Source organism: Embiotoca jacksoni, unplaced genomic scaffold (assembly GCF_022577435.1).
Source record: "Embiotoca jacksoni isolate LCO1_2020_lvr unplaced genomic scaffold, fEmbJac1.0.p SCAF_4, whole genome shotgun sequence".
Taxonomy (NCBI): Eukaryota; Metazoa; Chordata; class Actinopteri; family Embiotocidae; genus Embiotoca; species Embiotoca jacksoni.
Genome location: NW_027185392.1, coordinates 4,178,087 through 4,202,527, shown reverse-complemented (window position 1 = coordinate 4,202,527; position 24,441 = coordinate 4,178,087). Strand labels below are relative to the sequence as shown.

The 24,441-nt window shown below is 38.8% G+C and overlaps 1 protein-coding gene across 4 annotated transcripts in view; it reads left to right on the top strand.

Moving 5' to 3' along the window:
- Window positions 1-7,097: 7,097 nt before the first annotated feature.
- LOC138209212 (phospholipid-transporting ATPase ABCA1-like) overlaps window positions 7,098-24,441 on the top strand; it is a 36,858-nt gene continuing 19,514 nt past the window's right edge. For 2 of the 4 annotated variants that reach the window (XM_069167631.1, XM_069167628.1), the window contains exons 1-8: window positions 7,098-7,313; window positions 11,261-11,372; window positions 12,316-12,409; window positions 13,671-13,812; window positions 14,046-14,164; window positions 18,682-18,803; window positions 20,897-21,088; window positions 22,132-22,221. In XM_069167631.1, the coding sequence (XP_069023732.1) occupies window positions 11,307-11,372; window positions 12,316-12,409; window positions 13,671-13,812; window positions 14,046-14,164; window positions 18,682-18,803; window positions 20,897-21,088; window positions 22,132-22,221 (825 nt within the window). In that variant the 5' untranslated portion in view covers window positions 7,098-7,313; window positions 11,261-11,306. Of the gene's footprint in view, window positions 7,314-9,206; window positions 10,859-11,260; window positions 11,373-12,315; window positions 12,410-13,670; window positions 13,813-14,045; window positions 14,165-18,681; window positions 18,804-20,896; window positions 21,089-22,131; window positions 22,222-24,441 lie in introns of those variants that run through there. The other 2 variants (XM_069167629.1, XM_069167630.1) reach the window with 2 other exon arrangements.

Here is a 24,441-nt window from a genome sequence, read left to right as displayed (position 1 = left end):
GTTTCGTTTAAAAGACTGAGGTGGCATTGACGTGGTTTAAAAACATGCACTTTGAGGACAAATAGTCTTTTTTTTTTTTTTTTTTTTTTTCAGTATACCAAAAAGATGCCACACATTCCTTTTCAGTGCAGAATAAATATAGGCAATCTTTACACCATCCCCCTCCTAACGCTGCTTCCCTCCTCTGTGCTGGGGTTACTATCGGACAAACCTCCCCTCCTCCTTCACTCTCAGTGCCTGGGTTACTATCGGACAAAACCTTCCATCCATCCATACTCCTCCTCATCATCATTCTTGTTTTAGTCCTGCATGTCTGCTACACCTGCATTTCTTTTAACCCGCATGTAACAATATGTGTCGGTGTATTCCTGCAGCACGATGGCCGTTTTATGAGCTCCACATCGGAAATCGGAGACATGTTGCATCTTAATTAATTCCTGCAAACAACACCGTTGAACATTCTCGGTTCTGTCTGGGTTACCATCGGTCAAAATGAAAATGAGCAAGCTGATACACTTTTGTTCCCCTTTTAAAAATGAAACAGAGAAACAATTAAATCATTTAAGTCAAATCCCAGTACAATAGCTCATTTGTTTTTCTCAAAAATATAGGAATGACATACAACCCCATTTCCAAAAGAGTTGGGACGGTGTAAAATGGAAATAAAACAGAATGCAAAGCAATGTACCCATATCAAATGTTAAAACTGAAAATGTGTATTGTTTTATGAAAAATATATTCTCATTTTGAATTTGATGCACCCGGATTCTTCTACTACAGAGGCACGGTGTTGTGATACGTGCAGAATGTGGTTTTACATCGTTTTGCTGAAATAAGAAAGACCTTCCCTGAAAGAGAGGTTGCCTCGGTGGCAGCATATGTTGCTCCAATACCCGTATATATCATTCAGCATTAATGGTGTCTCACTAGATGTGCAAGCTACCCAAGCCATGTGCACTAATGCATCCCTGTAAAATCACAATGCTAACTTTTGATCTGAGCACCGATAACAAGCTGGATGGTCCCTCTCCTTTTTAGCTGGAGGATGCAGCGTCCATGATTTCCAAAAATAATCACAAATTTTGATTCGTCAGACCAGAGGACAGTTTTCCACATCCCCTCACTCTATTTTAAATGAGCTCAGGCCCAGAGAAGGCAGTGGTATGTCTGGATCATGCATATATATATGGTTTCATCTTTGCATGGTAGAGTTTTCACCAGCATTTGTGGATGCAGCGATAAACTGTGTTCAAGGACAATGTTTTTCAAAAGGTCTTCTTAGCCCAGACGATGATTTCCACTACAGAATTGTGTCTGTTTTTAGTGCAGTATCTCCTGGGGGCCCAAAGATCATGACCATCCAAAATTGGTTTTTAGCCTTGTCCTTTGCGTACAGAGATTCTTCCAGATTCTCTAAATCTGTTAGGGATTTCATGTGCTGTAGATGATGAAATCCCCAAATTCTTTGCAATTTTATGTCAAGGAACATTATTCTTAAATTTTTGCACTATTTTCTCACAGTCTTGGTCAATTTTCAAATAAATGTGGGTTCACATGATTTGCGAATCATCGCATTCTCTGTTTTTATTTTCATTTTACACAACGTCCTAACCTATTTTGAAATGGGCTTGTAGTTTCTGTTGAACAAGACAACAGAATCAATAAGCTGTATTAAGCTTGAATCCACTTCATACTCAGAATATGCACTGTAGCCGATTGAGAACAGCTGGGAAGTTTTAAAAGACCTTACAGGTTCACACAGGTTAACAGTCAGTGATTCAGGAGTGTTCCTTGATAATTACTGGGTAAAAAGGAAAGAGACTGCATGACTGAGCTTGCGATTTAACTAAAAAATGTCTCAAGGTTAAGTGGCTCTTTTGTTTTATGACTACTTTTCAGTTTACTGCATCAATTCTGGATGATTCAAAGTGTTTTAGGAAGATCTTTAACACCTTGTTTGAGTTTTGTTGACTAGACTACTGAACTGAATGCAGCAGACTGAAATACTACAATTATTGTCTCTTAGTCGGTGATGTTAGATCGTTTGTAAGTCTGAGATCTCTATACCTTGATTTTTTTTATTTTTTTTATTTTTTTTATTTTTTTTTTTATCTTTTCACAACCTAAAGATATGAGATAGATATTATCCTTTGTGATGTATCGCACAAAGTTTAATTTGAATTTTACAGTGACACAACAGTTTTTTTTGTGGTCTTTGCCAGTGACAATATTGACACCTTTGACAAACCATTGGGATATTCAAGTTGTAATGTTTTTTAAAACAATGAAATTGAAATGCTAGAATCGTTTGATCACAGCAGATCATTGTTTGATATCTTAAAAATGGCCATATCATTATAACTGTTAAACTCTAAAGAGAAATGTGAATAACATACATTATTATTTATCCCAAAAACATGTTGACACATTATCAAAAAAGGCTCATAAATCAAGCAATTTCTATTAAAAAAAAAAAAAAAAAAAAAAAAAAAAACCTGCAGAACTGCATATTAAATGGCATGAGTCTCAGGAATAAAGTGGATTTTTTTTTTTTTAATGTAATTTCAAGTAGAGGAGTGTATAGGAGGGAAGATTGTGAAGTGTCTCTTGGGAGCTGTGTTTTGAAGAGCATTTGGAGAAGTGGTGACCTAATAATCTGTATGTATCACCACGTTGCTGCAACTAACTTAAACAATTTCATTATACTCTTCAAACCATAGCCAAGTCTTTGTGTTGTCATATCTGGGTCACCACAATTCCAAGAGAACCCCAAACATCCTAAGAGTTTATAATCGAGTGATCCCGTTGGCCCGTCAGTGTGTAAGCTAGCTCACGCTGTGCCAGCCATAACAAACCATTATTCTCCAGCCAGTGGGAATAATGGCACCTGACAACACCCTATAACCACAATAAATGAACTGTTGGACCCTTTATAAGAATGAGAGAGATTCTTGTCAAGTTTCAAACTACTTAAACACGTTTTCTCTATCCTCTATCCAGTATAATCTTCAAAAAATGTCCCCTTGCAGGATCAATAAAGTGTCTGTCTGTCTGTCTGTCTGTCTGTCTGTCTATCTATACTTTAATGAAATGTAGCTTTTGTTGTCTTTATTCTCCAAACTTTCTTGTGGAATGTTTAGAGATGAACACCTTGGGTTTCAGATTAAAATGATAAATAGAGTTATTGTATAATTCAGTCATGTTGAATGATGATCATCCATCATCACTGATGCAGGTGGTTTTGTAGGTTCTTTGATGGATTAAATGACTAATCTCTCTGATTGAGAATCCTGTTTTAATTGAAGCCCATGCTGGGAGACCTCACTGTACCCCAACAACATTTCTAACTGACCCACGTTGACCCTTTTTGACACTTTCTTTCAGCTGTCAGGACCAGGCACTTAGTGTACCAAACACAGTGACATTGAGGTGTCGTGGAGCTGACTGTCCGTTCCTAATGTGTAAATTCCTCGACTCAATGTTGGAAGGAAGGCAGAGAGAAAGGTGTACATTCTTCTCAAGCATTTGATCAACAGTTATATGAACCGAGTGCACTTTCCCTTTGAGGATGTCTTTGTAGGTGTTGCCGGTGATTAAGCTGTAAAGTTTGTCAGTTCCAAAGAAGCCCTAAGAGGATAAAGATAATTAACACAATAAGTACAATAGAAACAGTTTAGCTCCACATGAGGGGAAATTGATTGCACCTGTTTTTTTTGTTTTGTTTTGTTTTGTTTTTTTTTTTAGCATTTTTGTTGTTGTTTGTTACATTGCCAGTCTGACTAAGTTTTATTTATTTTTTGCTGGTCCCTCCCTCCCAATCACGTACCAGCCATCCTAAAGATAAATTATGCAGATGATTAAGTCAAGACTTGTTGCAATATATAAAAAAAAATATGCTCCATATTGCCCAAGTGGCAAAAAGAACATTTTGTAAGTCGGACCGTGTTTGATTGAAATTAATCGAAGAAAATAAATGAAATTCCACTTTCGAATGGAATCTGAATGGAAAAAGTCAACTGTTCATCTGTCCACCATCTCTTGTGTTATTTTTAAAGTAATTGTACCCCTAACCAAAGAGAACCAAATGAAAGACAGTGGAGGCAGACTCGGGCAGATTATCAGTGCCAGATGGCTCACGTATTCTTTATAAGTGAGTCTGGACTGTACATCAGGCAACAGGCTTGCAGCCTTTCTCAGACATCAACAAAGGCTTACCAATAATCAAATAGGATTAGTGTTTTAGTCTTCATTCCTGGAAATTGTCAACCAGGCTGTCAAAAAGTTTACAATTGTGATAGAGATCAACAGTCGTGGTTTTTTTTTTGTGTGTGTAAAGGCATTTCTTCTTATGATATGCTGTGCAGATTCATAACTCACTGGATGTGAAATTGTTGAGGGGAGTATGATATGCAACCAGCCAGCTGTAACAGTCATTGTTGTTCTATTAGATGCACCACTGAGGCTTTTTTAAAATTTTTATTTAAGGGTGTCTTATAAATGGCATGTGTTGTTGAAATGTAACAGAGAAAGAACGTTGTTGTGCAGCTTTGTAGTCCTTCACCATCTTGACCCCACCTTAAATGTTATGAACTGAACATGCCTTGCATAATTCTGCAAACAAAGTCCTTCATTAGGCCACCTGTTAGATCTGTTTATTGGGTGGCAGGCAGCCACTCAATCAAACATGCATAAACCAGTCAGACGTTGGTGTCGGATGATACGTAAAATGTTTATAGATGCTCCGGAAAAGAATGTTGTTGGACGGTAGAGCCGTCCAGCTACCCAGTCAAAGCAGCTTGTCATTGTTTAACTAAACTCAGTGAGGTGGAAAAGGTTTTGGGACAGTTTCAGTGAGGCGGCAACAAAACAACAGAGAACATTTTAAGCTTACGCTGGCAAACACAATTACAATGCGAAACAGATCAAAGTAATATGTAAATATTAATGTTTCACAAAATGTGAGAAAGTCCGCTGAAAAAAGGTTCCATGGCTCTGTTATGCAAGCAGATTATCACGCCCAACAGATGTGATTCAAAGTTTCATGAGCCCTTGCGGTCGTATAAATAAAAACAGGCTACTATCTCTTTGTCAAATGACCTTTGACCTTACGTGAAAAGACCACGACCCTCGAACAGTGCATCAGCTGGTGGTGGCAGCCCATAATGTGTCACAAATCATCGGCTGGTCCCATGAAAACAATGCTGATGGGAAGTCAAATAGGATCCTTTGTCGTAACCCCTTTGTCGGGGAAGTGGAGCAGTTAAGACATCATCCATAATGTCAAGTTGTTTCTTGCTACAACAGCCAAATTGGGGACAGGAGACCGCTGTTTGCTTCCTATTTCCAGAAACGATTTGGGACAATTCTTTGAAGCAATATTTACTGTTGCCATGACGATGAAGGTTGCATTCCTTTAAGGAAGCAGTAATCTTAATGCCCAATGCAGTCATCAATTGAACCTAAAACTAAGTGTTTCTTTTGCCTAAATCTTTAACTTTGTAAGAACCATGCGAAATGTAAGTTTTATCTTCCAGTGCAGCCAGCACAGAAACAGAAACTGTGAATTACCTGTTGGGTCTTTTTGCAGCAACTGTAAAATCGGATAATACCATTTCTTATCTAAATCAGTGCGTGGCCTGCTGTCGTTGCCCTGCTGCGGTCTGAGTCTGGGTTTGATAGATGAAAGCAGCAAGTGCAAATGAAGCAATGACAAGTTAACATCCATCCATTTTCAAAGCCGCTTATCCCGTTCAGGGTCACGGAGGGCTGAAGCCTAGCAGAGCTCACATTGGGCAGGAGGGAGGGTATACCCAGTCTGTTGCAGAGCTAACACATATCCAGACAGACAACCACATTCACACTCACCTACAATTATGCTTTTTTTGGAAGGAAGAAAGAGGAGGAGGGGACATTTAATAGCAGAGATGTTTGAATGTAGACTTAAAGAGATAAGACAGAGGGAGTATTCCAGTCTGAAGTCTGTTTCTGTAAGATCCTTTTTTTGTTGTTGTGTAGTCATATAGGCCTTTTTTAACATTTTGCTGTTCTACATAATGTAATACCTTTAAATCTATACCCATAAATAACAGACTAATATAGTGTAGTCCACATATTTGAGCTGGCACTAACATTGCACAGTGTGCATCCAGTATGTATCAAAGCGTATGATCAATTATTTCAGATGCTACTTTCGACTTTTATCTATTTTTGTCTATTGTTTAATGATTTGGTTTTTATTTGTATGTGACTGCTGTAACAATAGTGCAATTTTATGGTGGTCCAGTAAAGTATTCTTTTCTATTACTAAATCTAACTAAAAAGCATTGATATATATGTACATAGTTCTCTTTTTCACAATCTGCTGAACTAGGAAAGTTTCTCTGAGCTCACTAATAATCTGATTTACGGATAGGCCCGCTAGCATTATTTGTGACATCACAAATAGTTTGGAAGTCAGTCCTGGCCCAATTCAATTTACACAAGTGTGATGTGGATACTTGAGGCCTCCAATGCATTTACACTAAGAATTAACTGTACAGCGAAAGTAAAGAGCATTTTGTGTTCAACAGTTAAACGTTATAAATAAAGTATAGTTGCATTTAAATTTGCATAGATTTTGGAGTCTCTCATGGGTGAGAGGGAGAAAATGAAATTTTTAGGATTTTTACAGGATAATAAAAAATAAATAATTTTTTTTTTTAAATGTGTCTGTGAGTGTGAAAAAAACACATCAGGCACAAATTGTGATTATTCCAGAGTAATTTTTTTTTATTTTTATTTTTTTTTATATACATCTTAAAACACGTCTGGAGGGTAGGCTATCTTTAAGTTGTTATAGGATTCGGGTAATAATGATAATCATTATTATCCCTCTATTATTATAATCAGTTTTAGTCTTAAAGTAGTATTCCTAATGCTGTAATATTTTTTCCAACAGAACCTCCTGAGCTCGCCAGTAATTGAAAAGCAGCACAGCGCACAGAGGAGGCACTTAAGGTGTCGTTGGCCCTTTAAGAGATGTTTTGACTCCGCACGTGCTCGCCTTATATAGGAGCAGCAACAAACCGTGACCGTTAGTTACCTTTGCTGCTGCTCTTCTCCGCTCCGCATTGAGCTGCGCTATAAAAGCCTAGCGGGGGATTAAAAAAAAAACAAAAAAAAAACTGTTTTGTCAGACATTGAGACACGGAGCAGCGGAGGACGGCGGCTGTGGAGCCCAGTTTTAATCACCATTTACAACTTGTTTTAGAATTGGGATATACATTGATGAGAAGCGAAAGACAGGACATAGTCACCGTTCAGGACCGAGGTCGGTGAGTGAGAAGCTTTGTTTTTAAGTTTTGTGGCAATTTGTGAGTTTCTTTGTTCAACAAAGAGATGTCAACACGTTACCGTTAAAAAATGTTGTCGTATCGCTATGTGTCCACATTGTCAGCTTCATGTTCTCATTTTGGCTTTGAGTGAATTTGTTTTTTTTTTTATTTTGGTCTTTCATGCCAATTGCTGCTCTTTAATTAGGCTATTATCCAGTTGTCTGCCGATTTTTTTTTTCTTCCTTTAATCTATAAGTGGCAAAGTCAAACGAGAAATAAAATGTGTTGAATGGATGTTATATGTTGAAGCTAAGAATAGTTTTGGTAAAAAAAAAATTATACATTTTGCGGATTTTTGGTCTTGTATCATCTGCTGTATCTTCTTTTGTACGGATTGAGCATCAGTCCATGTATCTACAGTCAATCACAAGACTTCCGGTGAGGCATTTCATAAATAAAAGCCTTGTTATTGCAACGTTTATATGTTTTACAAAATACAAACCTTTATAGAAGAAAATATAATTATTGTAAACAATATTTCCAATTGTTCTTCAATTCACAGTTATTGTACAATAATTTGCGGTATAACAGTACCTGCTATTTTCAAGTTGCATGTGTTATAGTTTAATACCGAAGGTTCCTTCACCTTTCTAGTAGTTTGATTTTTGGATGGCTTAACTTAGCATCGCGAAACTGAATGACCGTCAATAACCTCAGTTCAACAGAACAATGAAACAGAAGCGCAAAAGTCAGTCAGTCAGACGATGAATTTTGACAGTCTGTTTTTATCTCGATATTTGGTCGCAGTGCTAAAGATTTCCCTTCATGACAATTAAGTGCAGCTGGATTTTCTTTCCTTTTATTCTTTAGTGTTTTTTCACGATGGTTAGGGCAATAATTGTTTTTTTTAGTTTTTAAAAAAAAAATTGTATTCTTGTGCTTTTCTGCAATTATGGTGCAACGTCGAGTACAGACATATGCTGTCTTTTTCATTCGGGTTTGAAGAAGCATAAAAAAAAAAAAAATGTCTCTTTCATGCAAATCATCGACGGTTTTACATCATCTTTTTCTCAATGGCAAGAGTCAACTGCCTTTTTATGGATCATATTTCCACATCAAATGATCTGTCAAGTGTTTTCCAAAAAACAATTGGGACAATGAAGTTGAGTGGGGAAAACAAATCCTCTTGTGAGTGTGATATAACACGTGAGCAAGGTTTGATGGTAAACAAGTATCAAAATTGTGATTTTTTTTGTGTGTGTGTGTGTGTGTGTGCGCCACTGGAGGCGCACTCGCTCTGCACCATTCCGGCTGCTCATCACTGAACAGAGAAGCCCTCTTGTCTCTGATGCTGCGTTTATAGAAAATATTACATCGTGTGGAGGGTAAACACGACGATAAAGACGCAATCTATCGTCTTATACTGAGTGTATTGTTCTAGAAAACAGTAGGATGAAAGTTAGATGAACAGCAGGTCGTTTAATGGGCGATCGACATGTCAACGCGGTGTTTTGTTTACACCAAACGAACGTGACGGAAAGACGCACTGCCAGCAATCAGAACAAAATCCATACCATGAATGTTGAATGTGAAGGTGTTAATTGTGCATTGTCTAACTTCACATATACATCGCAGTCTGTAATGTAGGAGGTGTCTTCCCCCCCCCCCTCTCCCCCTCATTCATTTCCTAGGATTCATGCAGTAGTGTTGTGGAATATATTCAGTGAAAACAAAAACAAATCAACACCTAAGATGTTGACCAAAGATTGTGACCAAACACAAGCTGATGGGATTTTAAGGAACTTCTCATGTCCCTGTTAAATTACCTTATCTGCTGTTGCAACTGTATGCTGCTGAGTGAAATGGCCATCTGCAGTGAATATCTGTTTGTTTTACTGATGTGTTTCGCTCTCTCTCCAGCAGCTACCTTAACACTGTTTCTCAATGAAACGGTTAAATATTTGCCGCCATGATATCGAGTGACTCAGAGAGAAAACAGATGTACCGGCAGAGCAGACGTTGTGCGCGGGTCAATGTGTTGTTTGTTCATCCCAAAGTTCCTGTTAGTTTTTATTGCTCCATTTCATACATTCCAGTGGATTCACTTGATCCAGCCTGTTGCATGATGTGGAAAACTGGTGGTGTAGAACTGGCTTACTGGTATTAAAAGAGAAAAAAAATGTTTGCAGGGTACATATTAATCCTGTTTTTTTTAGGCTCTTTGGTTTAGCAAAACCTAACATCTGTTTCATTTTATTATTTCTTGATACTTACCGGGTCTATTGAAAAACAAAAATGGTATTCCCATCAGAGGGGAGAATTATTTCATGCCAGAAGAACTGATTTTGCAGTGATCTTAGAAATTTGCTTCAACCAGCAAGTTCATAGACAACTGAGAAAATACTAAATGGGACTACGGTGGTATTTGATTGCTTAATCGAAATTTGGTATAAAACCATAGAGAACTGCATTATCAGCTTGATTAGGGTCGGGTTGTTTTTTTTTAGCCCTCGAGCCAATGATCAGTGGAGATTGTCATGTTTGAACATCACTCTGTCCTTGACATCGTTTTGCTGTCGTTCCACTCTCTACAACATCCAATCATCTTTATTCTGTATAAAGGACATTCAGCTTAACAAACAGGATGACCTTGATTCTTCCACTCTGGAAAATTCTAAATAATTTCCAAGTTAAACAACAAACTTGAAATAGCAGCCCTAAAAATAAGGAAACAAACCATTACTTGTTTGGTAAAATGTTAGAAAATGATTAAAAAATGTTAACCGACACTAGTGGAGAAACCTAAAATGTCCTGTTTTGTCCCGATGAACAGTCAGCAACCAAAAGATATTCAGTTTATTATTGTGAAGGACTGAGGAAACCCAAAGAAATGTCAATGTGAGAAGCTGAAATCAGATGAATTTTTGTATATTTCTCTTCATACTTCTAATTTGTTTACTCAGTTTTCAGATAACTTTCTGAAACAGAAAATGAAAAAAAAAAAAAAAAAATTATGTTAATGTAAATATTTTGTGGAGTGTGTTAGCTAAAGAATCAGGTTGTTGAACTGATCCGAGCATGTGGTTTAAAACAAGTGTGAAAACAGATCCAGGGACTTTTGAATCCACAAATAGAATAAACAAATTGGCAGGAAAAAGTGCTTTTCGTACAAATGAATGGCATTAAATTCCTGACATGAACCTGTTGACTAATGCTGTTTAATCAACGGGTACTTTAGTTTAGATTGAACAGTGTGACTGAATGGTGCTAAAGTGATGTTTTTATTTGAACATTTACATCAAATGCAGTATTGTGTGCAATACTGAGGTGTTAACAGGCTGAAGTTCACCCCCATGACACCTGGCCACCCACCCCCTCATTCAGGTGAAGCATAGCTTGACCTTTGGACAGATGAGTCTACATGAAGAGGGGTTGAATTTACGGAGGTCAGCACCCTTCTCCAGTCAGCAGTGGACTTGGTCGGCTGAGTGTTGCTGTACTTTTGGCTGACCTGCGTTTCAGAGTGAAACAGTTTTGTTCAATAGGTGAATGTGTTGTCTTTATGTTTTTGTTTTTTTTTAGTCGGCAGTAATTCCTTGCTTTTAACGGGTCTTTACTGTGATTTCAATTCTTTTATATTCACTTCTTAACTACTTCCCTTAGTCAGCAGGATATTTCAGCCACATGTGCTACAGCTGCGTGTCCACAGTTATGATTTGGAGATGTAACAGCTTTCTGTTCTCCTTTCACATAGTTTGTGCGTCAATGTATGTGAGAATTACTTTTTTTCCCACAGGAACACAGCTGCTTGGTTGAGGCTTAGTTAGCTGAATGTCTTTCACGGTGGTCAAAAGTGTTACTTGGTGGTTTTGTGTGCTTGTTTTTGCCTCATACGTGTTCAGTCGCTGCAGTGGTTGACCCTCTTTCTTGTCTTGTTCGGTTCACAGTGAGGAGCCAGAGCGTGCTCATTGAGGTTGGGAAGACGGCAACAACATGGCAGTCTCCACTCAACTGGGTTTACTGCTATGGAAGAACTTCACCTACCGACGGAGACAGACTGTAAGTAGAAGACAATAAATTATTTAGTTGGTTTTAATTTCCATTTCTTACGATTGTTTAATATTCTCAGTAGGTCGACTCTGAATCAGAGAAGCTGTATCCAATGCCACCTGCCTAGTCAAAAAGGCATTACAAAGGCTTATTAATATGCATTGTTCCAGTGCAGCCCACAACAATGGCAATGAAGTAATTGTCCTGTAAGCCACTTGGACTGAAAACGGTTCCAGTTTACAGATTTCTGAGTCAGTCGAAGATGTAATGGTGACACATTTTCATGTCATTATCCAGCTACTACCTCGTGTTGGTTGTTGCCCACGCACTCCAACTTATGTAAATGAAATTCAGTTTTGAACGGGTAGCATAGTACTTCTTTATATGAGGGGAGGCTCGCGTGCGTACAATTAAGCCATTTGTCCATCAAGCACAAACTGCTTCTCAAAGTGACGGCGGCATCTGGTTGACTTTCAGTCCAATTGTTCCCAACAAAGGAATACGGCACATTTTCTAAGACAGTGGCTTTATTCTTTATCCCCACACTGTATGTCTGTCATGCTGGTTAAAGCTGAAATGGAGCCAACTGAAGCACGGAGGCCATATGGAGCAGATGGACAAAGACATAGTCCTTAAACCCAGCAGACCTTGCTCTCTGTCTAACTCTGTCTCCTCTTATTAACCCATGTACTTTACCCAGACTCATTGTTGGATTACTGTTTACAAAGGATAACAGTTGGTCGTGGCCCACACATACTTACATATATACACAATGATATTTTTTCTTCTAAACAACCAGAAACAACCTTAGATGAACTGGAAATACGCAAAAACCTTAAAGCAAAAGGAAGTTATCACTGTTTTGGGCTGATTAACTCATCTGTTTGATGTGTTTTATGTTCTAAGAGTGTAAAGCCTTCTGTCACTCCTGTCATCATCCCTCATGTTTTAGATCCAGCTGCTGATTGAGATCATCTGGCCCCTGTTCATCTTCTTCATCCTGATTTCAGTCCGAATGCATTATCCGCCCTACGAGCAACATGAATGTAAGTGTTGTTAAAGGCAACATTATTATAATAATGTTATTATTAACATTATTAAGTAATACAAGGTTCGGATGTTTTTATAGCCACAATCCAACAATTGTCATTTGGAGCCATTTTCTTGTTACATTTACAAGAAACTCCATTTTGTTTAGATTTAGTTTTTCCTAATTTTAATTTGACTGATGATTGTCTGATGTTCTATTGTTCTATGTCAAAGCATTTTGACGGTGTCCTGGTTCTTGGTAAGATCAACATGTCAGTCATCCAACGTTTTCACATTATTGTCACATAAGGATTTCTTGGATTTGTCAATATTTGTTTGCAGGGGGTTAACATGTCATAGGACCTTCAGGCCCAGGAAAAGGGAATTACAGTCATAGTTGTCGGCACAGATGGTTTCACAACTTTGACCACGTTTCAGCACAATAAGATTTTCACTTTGAAAGCCTAATTCGAAATGTGTTTGTTCACTTTTGGAGAGGAAAGTAGCCACTATTGTTTGCTTTTATTTTGTCATTTTGGAAGTTAATGTGAGTCAGTTTTGTGGAGGAGTATTCGATTTTGGAAAAATAGAGTGGTAGGTGAAGGTTTGTGCTTGTTGACATACGGACACTTTCAAGCATTTGCTTTAGAACAAGTTTAGTTTAGTTAGCAATTGTAACAAGCATACATGATAGTTTTGTTGACCACCAAAAAATTATTGATACCAAATGATTGTGTATCCCAAGTGAGTCCGGCCAAGTTAAGCCAGTGAACTTAAAGTGTGTCAACTTCTTGACCCTCTTCTCGCTCTTCTGCTTATCTTCTTAACTTGCTTATTGCTTGTTATGCTCAGTAAAATGTAGCAGTAAAGTTATCTGAGAAGATAAAGTCAGCATTTTTCAAAGCAGATTTTAAAGACAGTGATGGCCAGGGTCCACATGTTACGGTTGACCTGGACTGTTAATATTAGGAGTTGCAAAGGGTGACCAGATATGTCGAAACATTTAATCCTGTCGTGTCTCGTGTCTGTTTTTGCACAGATACGATTGCACAACATCGGACTTCAGTGGACTCTGGTTAGGGGGATTTAGTTTGCTTGCAAGAGTGTAAAGTGGAAAAACTTGTTATTGAGAAAACATTCACCTGATTTGCTAGAATGACAGATAGTGTAATACTGATATATATTCATATAGACATTTTGATGTCTCTTCTGTTTTACTGATATTTGATGCCAAACTTAAAACTGCTTGTAAAATTTGTATTGTATGCTTGTTTTTAGGCCATTTCCCTAACAAGGCCATGCCCTCAGCGGGTACCCTGCCCTGGGTACAAGGTATCATCTGTAACGCCAACAACCCCTGCTTCCGTAATCCTACTCCTGGAGAGACTCCCGGGGTGGTTGTAAATTTCAATAATTCCATGTGAGTAACATTCCTATAATTTTCAATATGCTGCTTCATTTATTCTGAGAAAATGTTCTTTTGTGTAATTTTGCTATAATCTTATTGAAATGTTTTATCAATAAAAGGATTCTGATTCTTTCACAAAAAAATATTCTTTTACAAAACTGAGAGGAGATATTCTCAGTCTTCTCAAAGAATGTGACACAGTGTGTCTAATTGTGTCTTTCTTGTCTGTCTGCAAACATCACCAGAATCTCCCGTCTGTTCACTGATGCCAAGAAGATCCTGCTGTACTCTCAGAACGATAAGAGTTATGAAGGCTACAAGGGACTTCTGAGGGCCCTCAGGAAGCTGCAGAAGAACACTGCTCGTAAGGACATGCTTTTCATTATCTCCTTGTTTTGTGTTTTATCAAGGGTTTCAAATGACTGGCTGATTGATTAGTTTAATCCCCCTCTCAGTCCCACTGATCAACCATCCAATGTTCTCCCTTTATAGTTCAGTGAGTGATATGTTAAATTGAGATAAAGTGGACTGGTATCACATGAAGCAGCTGATGTTACCCCCGAGTCCTCAGAGCCGTGGCGTGCCCTTCTCCCTGGGGCAGGATGCAGGGTGTTGCACTTTTCTGCTATTACATTATTGGACAGAAAAGAAAAAAAAAAAAAAAGGAAATTGGGCACCACCCTGACAATCATTGCATGATCACAGCTTAGATTTGGTGATTTGTCTTGAATGGAATGTGGCTGCTTCCTGTGTATGAGGACCAGCACATATAATCTGTCGCAGATAAAGTGCAGGATGTTTGATAAACTTCTCTCTCAGTTCTACCAATACATTTAAACTCATCTAAAATACTTCTGTTAAGATTTGTGGAGCAACATTTAAAAAAAAAAAAAAAAAAAAAAAAGAAAGAAAAGAGTAATAGATTTATGATCGTGAATTTGGTTGTTGTGTTGCAGAGAAAGGTCGTCTTTCTAAAATAACATCTTGTTGACGTCTCCAATTTGCTGACACGCTAAAAACAACCTGGAAATAGTTGAGAGGGCTGTGTTGAACTCTGCACTTACTTTACTTCACTCAAACAGAAGTCACACACGCACATTAACGTAAATTAAAAATGTTTTTATTTCCTTTCAGTACCTATTACTCATGTGAGGCATGATGGAAGCCCTCTCCAGCTTTGCATTAATCAAGTGTACATAGAAAACCGGGTCAAAAAGAAAAAGAAAAACATGTTATTATGTTATAAAAAAAAACAACAACATTAATGCTGTATTAGAAATCATACAAAGAACAGCACTAGAGGAGAGAGTGCAGGAACAGTAAACAGCAGTGACGTAATGACCGACCTCTGTTAATTGCTGTGCAATGAGAGAGTCTAATAAGAGTGGCTGTTCTTCTGTTTGTTCCATTAGTTTTGCCTTGCTACAACAATATGTTTTTCATACTCATGTGATAATCAGGCCTTTTAGTTTCTATAGATAGAAGGGTATTACCATGATTTCACATCAATACCCAATGTAAGAGTATATTGAGCTGAGAAATTATGCAACAAAGCAGAACAATCAAGGTTCTTCTTGTTTTGGCTTCCGTCTGCTGTGTTCGCCCAGAGCTACAGTCCGTCACACAATGGATCCTTCAAAACACGGCGAAGAGTGAGATTACAGATCAGAGTCAATGAAAAGAAAATATGATTGGTTTATTTTGACAAATCTCTTAGTTTGCACATGTTGCAATTTCATTGAGTGGTGTCAGATGTCCTCCTTTCTTCTGTGTCTTTCCTGTCTTCAGTATGAATTTGAGTTCTGATTTATCTTCTGTCTGCGGGCCTTTACATTTGAATTGGAATGAACAGAGCCATGGTTATGCTTTATATATTAGCATATATATATATATATAGGCTTTTTTGTTGTCCCAACACAGCTGCTGTGCATCTCTGCACTTTATCATAATTAATTTCTAAATGCATGATAGTTCTCAATCCCATTTTCCATTCTGTTTGTCTTTAATCCACAAAAGAGAACGCACTGGTGGAGTGCAGAGACAGTCGTGTATGATGCAGGAGAAGGCAGACAGAGCTGCTGCTGCAGCAGCTGTAGAGTGACGCTATAAGAATAACAGCAAGGATCAAAGAACTGAGATAATTCAGAAATGGATGGGTTCAGCAAACAAGATTTATACTGATAGGGAAGGGGGGTCATAAGGGGATGCAGAGAGAGACAAGCTTGTTGCCTGTAGATAACCAGATAAATCACTGTGGCTCTCCTTTTCAGTTCTAATGGATTTCTGCTGTATGAGATAGTACATGTCATGAACGTGACATGGCAGATAGATGAGAGTAAACTTTTTAACAGTAGGTCATATTTTCGAGGTGAAAAAGGTTTTTCTTTATACCCGACTTGAATAGATGAGAGATAAATGTGCTTTGATACTCGTCAAGCCTTTTATATGCCACAGCTTTTTTCTTTTCTTTTTTTTGACCTCGAGTGAAGCTGAAAGTGGAATTGCATCGTAAAGGAGAAAATCTCAGATCTTGAACCTTTCAACACTTTAATATTTTATCCATCTGGCCCTTTTGAAAGACTCCATTTGGTTTAAAGGCTTTAGTGTGTTTGAGTCTGACCTTTTATAGAGGAGACCACATGAGTTTTGCATAGAGATAGACGAATATGAGGAATCTCAATGACGACAATTATTTCTTATCACCTAACTTCAGCTCTCAGATCTCTCCTTCAACTTTTTGGTAGAGAGGACCAATCAGAGCGCCATCACGTTTTAAGAAATGCCCTGATTAGAAACATCTGCAACACAAACGGCTCACACACAGTCAAACATACTCAGATAGACGCCCCAGCCATTTTGTGACTTGATTTCACTGCTCTACAAATTGGTGCCGTGGCCATCTTTAGTCCATCTGACTGTAATTGCACTGAGTATTCAAGAATGTTTCGTTTGTTACCCGTGTTGTGGTAGATTTGGTAATTAGTGCTTCCACAGAGATGATAGCCTGTTTGTGGACGAGTTGGACCAGTGATGACACTAGTTACTAAGGTGTGTGAAGTCAATGTTGTTAAATTACAAACAGGACAGGCGGTGCCAAGAGCATGTCAAAACTTGTAAATGTTAATAAAGGACTTGCCCTGATATCCTGATCGTTTCAAAATAGCAGAAAACAAACAAAAACAGATAAGGCCTCTTATGTTGTCTTACTTCAAAAAATATATCCGATAACTCAGGGGATTTAGGCCACTTAGACAGCATGCAAAGATAAGGTAAAAGAAGGAAATGAAATGCATATATGCACTCATGAGAGAACCTTTGCTGATGACTAAGCACTGCTTGAGTTTCCATTTTAACAAGGTTGCACCATCTAATCTGGTATGTCCTCAAGGGCCTTTGGATTCAATGCACCACGGGAGCTATGGCTTCCTACTGGGATTATGATTAGACCTTATTAGTACTCCCTGGTCGTTGACCTCTGAGAGTTGAGGTCGCATACATACACATACATGCAGAGGTGTACAATTAAACACACATGCACAGAGGTCAATAAAGGCAGCAGGAATGGTGAGGATATACTGTATCTGTAGACACACTCTCACCTCCAAATTAGACATACCTTTGCACACACACTGTGATGCACAACAGACACTGCACATGTGCCCCTTAACCACACAGAAACACACTGTTCTCTTTCACTTCCTCCCAGGGGATGTTGAGTGCAAAGTGTTTCCTCTGTGTGTGTGTGTGTGTGTGTGTGCGTGCGTGCGTGCGTGTGTGTGTGTGTGTGTCTCTTTGGTTGCCATTTAATAGTCACAAAACTGAAAAGAAAAAGATTTAGTGAAGATGGAGGGAAAAGGAACGGACAATTTTAAAACCAACAATCAACATGTAATTCATCAAGATGTGAACAGCCTCGAGGAGAGCAGAGTAGAACAGAATAGAAGACAGTAATAAGAGAAGTAGTCGTTCATTCTTTGTAAAAATGTATTCATTTTAATAGCCAAGTTCGGTAAAAGTATGTGTAAACTTTTTTGGAGTAAGAAATAATCTGTTAAATTTGCTGCATCGGGCCATGCTGATAAAAAAAAAAAGGCTGCAGTTACACCAGCTGTGTGCTGCACGCTGGCCGCCTGCTGACTGTGATCTCAACTAGTTTCACCCTCAGTCAAGGGCCTTCACTTCACTAGTAAATAGTTGGAGAGAAAATGTGTAAAAGGGGCCTTATGGTACAAAAACTATAGATGAAGAGAGGTTTGCGGAAGCGAGAGGAAGCAGTATTTGGACCAAAGTGGAATGACCTGCAGTAACCCCGGCTGAGTTCAAAACCAGCTGAAGCGGAAGAGAGAACTCTGTGTGTGTGTGTGCGCGCCTGTAACCACACAGCTGACTCAGGCCAGTTTCAGAAATGGTTTGACTTCTTTGGAATGCTGTACAAAGTACAACGAGCTTTCAGAGAAGACAGTATGTGCCTGTGTTTGTAAAGTCATCAGTATTCATGATTTGATTAGCTTTCAGTCATTTATTTCAGCTTTTTTATTTATTTTTAATGTCCTCAGTTTGAGTCAGTTGATTATTTATGTATCACTCACTGTGGTGATCATTTATTATTGAATCATGCATTTTTCATTGGGTTTCCTCTGGTCAGAACTAGATGGGTTCAGTTTTATAAATTGTCTCCTTTACAGGTATGTGCCCGGATATATTTTATAACTTGTTTTACATAATCATGGCAGAAAGTAGTTTGCATGATCAATGTCACTGTACATCGTCTTTGTATCAAAATCAACCACTAAAAAAAAAAGATGTTTATTTTTTTTTTTTTATAAAGGAGAGTTTTTGTGTCGTGTAGTTGACTTAATTTGTCTCTTCTCTTTTTTCTAGGTTTCAAGCTGAAGGACTTCTTGCGAGACAATGAGACCCTTTCCCACTTTCTGCACCACAACGCATCACTTCCTCATCACGCGCTGAAGCAAATAGTGGAGGCTGATGTCAATCTGGAAAAGGTAAAACAGGACAGTTGCCTAAATTTCTTTAATATCGCCATTATAAATAATTACATCCTTAAACTTCTCTTCTTCAGTAAATGATAATAGACAACTGCTCATATGGCCTCAGTGCTAATGCCGGATTCTAAATGTGTACAGAGTCTTTGTTTTGTCCTTTTCGCATATCAGATAATCATACTCCCCTGCCCACAATGCTTGTGCATAAATCCAGTGACCTTGGCTTCACAGGGCCCGTTGGGCCACAGGATTCTAAGCCCTTAATTCCCGGGAGAAAAACCCCCGTGGTGGGTGGGCTGGTGGAGTGTGTGTGTGGGGGGGGGGGGGGGGGGGGGGTAGAAGCTGTTTGGCAGTGGCCCCTCTCCCATCTGTCTTTTAGTTATATTTGTTTCCTATTGTCCCATTATAACTGGGATCATTTGAAGTGATAGGTGAATATGTTTTATTAATTTCCCCTTAATAACTTTTTTTTTCCTTAAGTCTCCATTTCGTGTCATTGTACTCTCTCTTGCTTTTAATTTCATTCTTCTCTTCCTGTGCATCATTTTTTTTCGGTAGCTGACATGATTTATTTCACAGCAACCCAATGCACATCACCACACGAACCCACAGACAACTTCCCCTCTCCCATTCAAATGAGGTGTATTTGTATATCCTCATATCAAATCCACTGACTGATTGGGCTACCAGCACAACAACAGCTCCCAGCCCAGTCCGTCACAAACATCCCTGCTTCTCAGTTGGAGCGCTGGAGTCACATGACGCCTCCTCTTCACTTCCCCCCTCTCCCCACATTTCTTCTGGCGTGCAGAGACAGAGGCTCAAAGTCAAATTCACGCTACACCATCTGATTCTGTTCAGCTCATCCCTCTCTCATCCCAGGCATATATTGATCAGAGAGGGCCAGGAAGGTGATGAGGAACATTATTTCCGGAGGAGAGGGAAATTTAAGGGAAGATTAATATTGCTGTGCCCTTTGTTGTGTAGAATAAGACTAATGAAGTATCATTTTACAGCGCAGAGAAGCACGAGAGCAAACGCACATAGAATGACATAATATTGAAAAATCTCTCATAGGAGAATAGCGTTTTGAAATTTCCATCTGATGATTAGTCTGATTCCCAATCCTCCAAACTGACTGCTGAAAGCCCTGATGTTTTTCCAATGAAAAGATTATCAGTTGGGACTGTGTGGGTGTGGGTGTGTGAGTGTGTGTTTATACACTATGTATGACATGATGGCATAACACAGGATGGTCAAGGACATTTAGAAGACCAAGTCAGTGAGCTCCCCTCACACACACACACACACACACACACACACACACACACACACACACACACACACACACACACACCATCTTGTCTCTGAGAGAAAAACAGCCCCAGTCCAGTCCTTGAACACCCTGATGTACCAGAAAAGGACATCTTGTTACTCGGCCTTCGCAGACGCAGCTGTGCTTCCTTTTCCAAAACATATTTTACACCATTTATTTTTAAAAGGCGGGAAAAGGAGATTTTTGGAAATGACAAAGATGAGTTTTGTTCTTAAAAAAAATAACAAAACAATAAAGTGTCTTGGAATAGAGTTTCAGTTGCAATACAATGCTCGTCCTGTCTCGAGATGTCCTTCGCAGAATATCGTTGTTGTGTTCTCATTGTCATCTTCTAGGAATGTATCTTTTTTTGGTCTCAGATTTAGCAATCTCAAAAGAGTCAAGAACAAGTAGGGACTGTGTTCAAACACAAAGTCTTGTTACTCACCACATATTGATGCATTATCCATTCCAAACACTGTATCAAAGTAATCCTCTGTAATTTGGACCTACTTTGTTGACTTATGAAATAAAAATGACTTACTGTATTGGTTTTAAATATTTACTGGAAGCACTCTTGCCTCTTATGTTTCAAAATAAAATGTTTAAGTTGAAAATATTTTGTATATTGTAACATTAACATTTGAATCAAACTAAGCAAGACAAACGTTTTTCTCTCCTCTGACCTCTTAAAATATCTAACACATGAGTGCTTTTGATATTTTCTGTACACTACCTGAATCCTGTTTTTTTTTTTTTTTTTTTCCCCTCTGTTTAGGTGCTGACAAAAGGTTTTGGCTTCCATCTCAGAGACCTCTGCAACACGACACCCCTGGAGGAGTTTGTCCACATTGCTGACCGCAATGTGTCACATATGACTCAAGAAATCATCTGCAAGTCCTCCAGTGATTGGCTGAACAATGCCCAGAACCACTTCCTGTCCAACTTGGACTTCCTAAAACCCATTCGGGTGAGTTTACCGATGGCTCCTCCAGCTGTAGTTTTATGGTGGACCTCAGTTTTAACATCACCAAATTAAAAATTCATATTTATTTGTATAGTTTTGGCACACTTCACTGCTAGATAGAGCTTCACTACAGAGACATGAGCAACTAGACAACTAAAATGTAAACTGTTCTCAGTATCGACATGAATAATGACCAAAGCAACATGATTAAGACTGTTGTGAAAATATGGTGTGTGCATTTAGCTGTTGAACAAATAACTTTTTTGTTGCTCTAGCAGGGAATTACAATCAACGTTAGACCAAATATTTATCCAGTTCAAGTAAATCTCTGATTCCTCAACTTTTCTGCTTACGACAACATGTTTTCTGTTCTTCCTTGTTTTCTTTCCTCCCCCTCCTCCTTCCCTGCTCAGCGTTACCTCTCCTCTGCCTGTGTGTTCCCAAACAACCCTTTCTGCCCTTTCCCATAAAATCCGTGACCTTAATGTGAGTTACGATGGTAAAGGTAGCAAGAGGTGAACAAAACATCACTAAACTTTTGTCTGTCTGTAAGCAAGGAACAGACAAAGGAAGAGAGATAAAGAATGTCTCTAAAATGATCACCGTTTTAGAAATACATAAAGTCAAGAGAGAGAGAGAGAGAGAATATACTAGAAAGCTGGATCTTTCTCTTCTTCCCAGACGGCTCTTCTGTCTTCACCAACTCCTGCACTTTATCAAACGACAGACATTCCAGCAGCTGATAACTCAATGTGATAGATATGAACACACGTACCCACACAGCAGTTTGACAGACAGGAACATAGAGAGCCAGAGTCACCCTGACCTGTCGTTCCTTCTCGGCCCCCCGCACCTTTGAACTCCCCTTTTTTCTCTCCCCACCACATTTTTCTTTTCCTTCAATCCTTCTCTGCCTGTGTAAAGAGACTTTTCCTGGCCTTTATATTCACATCATGCAGCATAAGAGGAAGAAACGTCTCAGAAATGGTTCACACAAACTTCAAAATCTCTACAACATTTTAATGATGGCCTCTTCTGTCCAACAGAGGGATGTGAGGTCGGACCCCAAAGTCGTTCAAGAAGTCTCAGCTGCAACCGACAATCTTCTGGAGAGCCTGGGAGCGCTGGCCGTGGAGGTAAATAAACCAACGCACATATACAGAGAACACAGCCCACACACATGTACAAACAGGACTTCTGAAATGTTTGTTTTCAAAGTTCAGTCCTCAGTCATCCTGTTTGTGAATAAAATCAATTCTTACCGAGAATCAGGTCTCGCTGAAGCGATTGCATTTACTGTATTTAGAGCTCACATGTAGTCATCATGTAAGTTGGTTCAGTTAGGGTCAGACACATGTTGACAATATTAACACTTGTATGTGCACACTGGCTCTGAGCCCAGCTGATATATGTTTATGTGTGTGTTTCCTAACATTCAGTAACTTTAACTGAAGCTTTTTATCTTTGTTCCGTAGCTTAAAGGTCAGATTAGGTTTCTGTGGAAAGATGACAGACACAAAATTACAGGCTAAATCTGCAATAAATCTAACTTTCTGGAACTTCTATAAAAATAAACAGGGTGTGTGAAATGGTCTTGTAGGTTGTAGCGTAGCAACCATCTGCACTGTCTTCGATGTCTCACATAAACGTAAACAAGTTTTAAACAGTATAGGATCTCACACACACACACACACACACACACACACACACACACACACACACACACACACACACACACACACAACACAGCACAGCCCCTTTCTCTCAGGTTCCTGCTCTGCTGAGTTAGAAAAACATAAAAACCCAGCTGTGCGTGTGCATGTGCTTGTGTGTGTGTGTGTGTGTGCATGTTTACCATCTAAGCAGCTGTAAGTACATCAGTGAACTGGTCTTTCTTTTTGTTCCCAACCACGAATGTTGCAACCCTCAGCAATCATTGTATCCCCTCTCCACCTTATCAAGTTATTTTTTTCTGCCTGGTACTGTGTGAGTTTTCTGCCTGGTACTGTGTGAGAGGGCAATGATTACCAAACATGAACTCATGTAGAATATAAAAAAAAACAGAAGTCCGTTGGCCTGAATCATTCTTGCCCAACTTCCTCCAGGGTTTCCTGTCTTTGTTGATCTTTAATACATGTCTGGAGATTTTGTTTAATTTAGGCTACTGATTCTTCAGGTGTGACATGCTAACACACAGCGGTATATTCACTTATTTTGTTGCTAACAAAAATCATTCTTCTTCGGTTTGTGTTATTTTGTTTGAAGCAGATTAAATTGGTTTTGCTGAAGTGGCGGATGAATGAAGAATGCGGCTGACAGAATGGAGAAGTGCACTCATGTAACCTCTGTTTCCTAACCAGTAATCGTCTGCAGCCTGTGTTTCAATCCAGGGTTTATCACTTTTGGAAGGCAAAAAGAACTGCGGCCTTAATGTGTTTTCAGAATGATTATCAACCAGCATCTCAGCTAAATGGAAAATTATGAAAAACATGGTCCTTGCAAAAACCTAAATACTGTCAGAATATAAATATAATATTGTCAGAATATGGCAGGTAGTACCAATAGAATATCTTTCACCAATTTAAACAATTTTCTCTGTTTCTAAATTGATTATTTTTTTAGCTCAAGGGATTTGAACGCTAATAATCTGGAATCCAAGTCGCTCTTAAAATATTGCAACGTATACTGAAGCCCTCATTATGATGGGTGGTAAATATGAAAAAAGAGGTAATCAATTTCTCTACCTGACAAGCCTGGCAAATGCTTACTGTTTTGAAGAAAAAAAAATCATCTTTAATTTAATCAATGTGCTTCCTGGAAACATTAGTGACATTTATACGTCCTTTTTTTGTATTGTTTGCCCTGAAACTACTTCTACTCTTAAGTTTTGGAATATTCAGGTCACAAACTTATGTAAATGTAGGTATGTGCGTAATTTCGTCTTTAATTAATTTATGATTTGCCTCTGAGCTGTCCTGGTTTTCAAAGGCTGTCTGCTTGAGCATAAACTTGAACTTTAGTAACCTCACATAGGCTCGGCTGTGAGGTTACTCTGGGACGATCCTCCTCTGCTGCCTGTGTGTGTGTGTGTGTGTGCGTTTGTGTTTGTGTGCATGTGTCTCTGTCTGTGTGCCTACACTCATATGTGTGTTTGTATTACTCACCCAGTCACCCAAGTTAACATGGACATTATCCCACTTGGGAAATAACACATTTTCTCGATCACAAAAAAGCTTTTTCAGCACAGGCAAATACTCACAGACCTACATACAAGTTTTTGGCTGGCAGAGTTGCATGCAAACAGGCACACACACACACAGGGGTACAAAACAAAATACTCTACAGGACATTAGATT